This window comes from Melozone crissalis, unplaced genomic scaffold (genome assembly GCF_028551555.1).
Source record: "Melozone crissalis strain CALT ecotype California unplaced genomic scaffold, PUWL_Pcris_2 ptg000018l_1, whole genome shotgun sequence".
Classification (NCBI taxonomy): domain Eukaryota; kingdom Metazoa; phylum Chordata; class Aves; order Passeriformes; family Passerellidae; genus Melozone; species Melozone crissalis.
In genome coordinates this window covers 2,273,777-2,275,153 of record NW_026535796.1, presented here as the reverse complement: position 1 = coordinate 2,275,153, position 1,377 = coordinate 2,273,777, and the positions used below count along the sequence as shown (strand labels likewise).

Here is a 1,377-nt window from a genome sequence, read left to right as displayed (position 1 = left end):
TCAGACCCCCGTGTCTATGGCAGGATAATTTCTGCAGGCTGTTTTTACTTTTGGCTCCTCAAAGACCCTCTGGAGGGAGAGCTGGAGCGACTGCACGGAGCAGGGCCTCCAGCGCCTCCCTGCCAAGAAGTAGATGAAGGGTTTGATGCTGCTGTGGATGCAGGTGAGGAGGAAAACAACTTGTGAGGACACAGCGATGTAACCGAGCTGCTGCAGGAAATTGAAGAGGTTGAGGAGGAGAGTGAAGAGTGCAATGATGACGACAACGATGTTGCGCCTCTTGGGTTGCTGCTGCTGGCAGCCCTGCTTGGACTTGATGAAATCGACTGTGTGAGAAATGGCCACAGGTGCAGCAAAGAGGAGCAGGATGACGGTGTACATGGAGATGAAAACTGCCCGGCAGTGCTCCTGCTGCTGTGATGGGCACAGGAATTTCACCGTGGGAATGACAGTGAAGACAGCAAAGAAGGCCCAGTATTGGACAGTGCCCAGCACCCACAACAGGCGCTCGGGAAGCTCCCAGTGGCAGCAGAGCCAGCAGAGCTTGTACACACACTGCACATTACTGCCACCTATCAACCACAACAGCCCCCAGTAGGGGGACACCACTGACAGCTGGAAAAGGAAATTCAGGTACAGCAGGGGCAAGATATGAGAGCAGGACACGTCCTCCACCAGGATGAGGAGGGCAGATGAGACCGCAAAGAGGAGGTAGAGGAAGTCCATGACAGCCAGGTCAAAGAAGTCAGAGTTCCTGCTTCTCAGGCTGAGGAGGCCGATGACAGCCTCATTCCCAGCCAGCCCACAGAGGCAGATGAGCAGTGTCACACTGTTTATGGCCACATCAGTGACATCTGTCTCACACAGATCATCTCCTTCAGTGGGTGAGGCAGGAGATGGGGACACGGTGGTCACCTGCATGGATGGACGCTGGGCAGGCAGTGGGATGTGGCCCCTGGCTGTGGTCAGAGTGGATGGGCAGTCAGTGCTTGGAGAATCCAGGGATGGACCATGTGGCTCCTCAGCAGCTTCCTGCAGTGGGAAGGATTCAGTGGGGAGGAGTGAGGTGGGAGGGCAGTGGCTATTTGGCAGGGAATGTGAAAGAAAAGCTCAGGGCAGAGGATGGATGACCTTGGGTTGGCCCTGCGGTCACTGGGAGAGGGTGTCAGGAACAGAGCAGCTGCTGCAGGAGAGGAAGGTGGGGTAGGGAGGAAGGCAAACATTCCACTGACCTGTTCCCTGTGGGGCAGCAGCAGGCAAAGGGGTCTGTGCAGATCAGCGGCGCTTCCTGGTCCCTCTTGCTCCTTTGGGATCCATGTCCTAAAGCGGCTCCTGCCAGGTCAGGGACATGAAGGAGAAAGTGCCCAGGTCACCAGG

At 56.5% G+C, this 1,377-nt stretch overlaps 1 protein-coding gene across 1 annotated transcript; it reads right to left on the bottom strand.

Moving 5' to 3' along the window:
* On the bottom strand, window positions 1–921 carry LOC128936990 (mas-related G-protein coupled receptor member H-like). Its single transcript, XM_054276303.1, has one exon. It carries the CDS (start codon window positions 919–921, stop codon window positions 1–3), a length of 921 nt encoding a protein of 306 aa, XP_054132278.1.
* Between the last annotated feature and the right edge of the window lie 456 nt (window positions 922–1,377).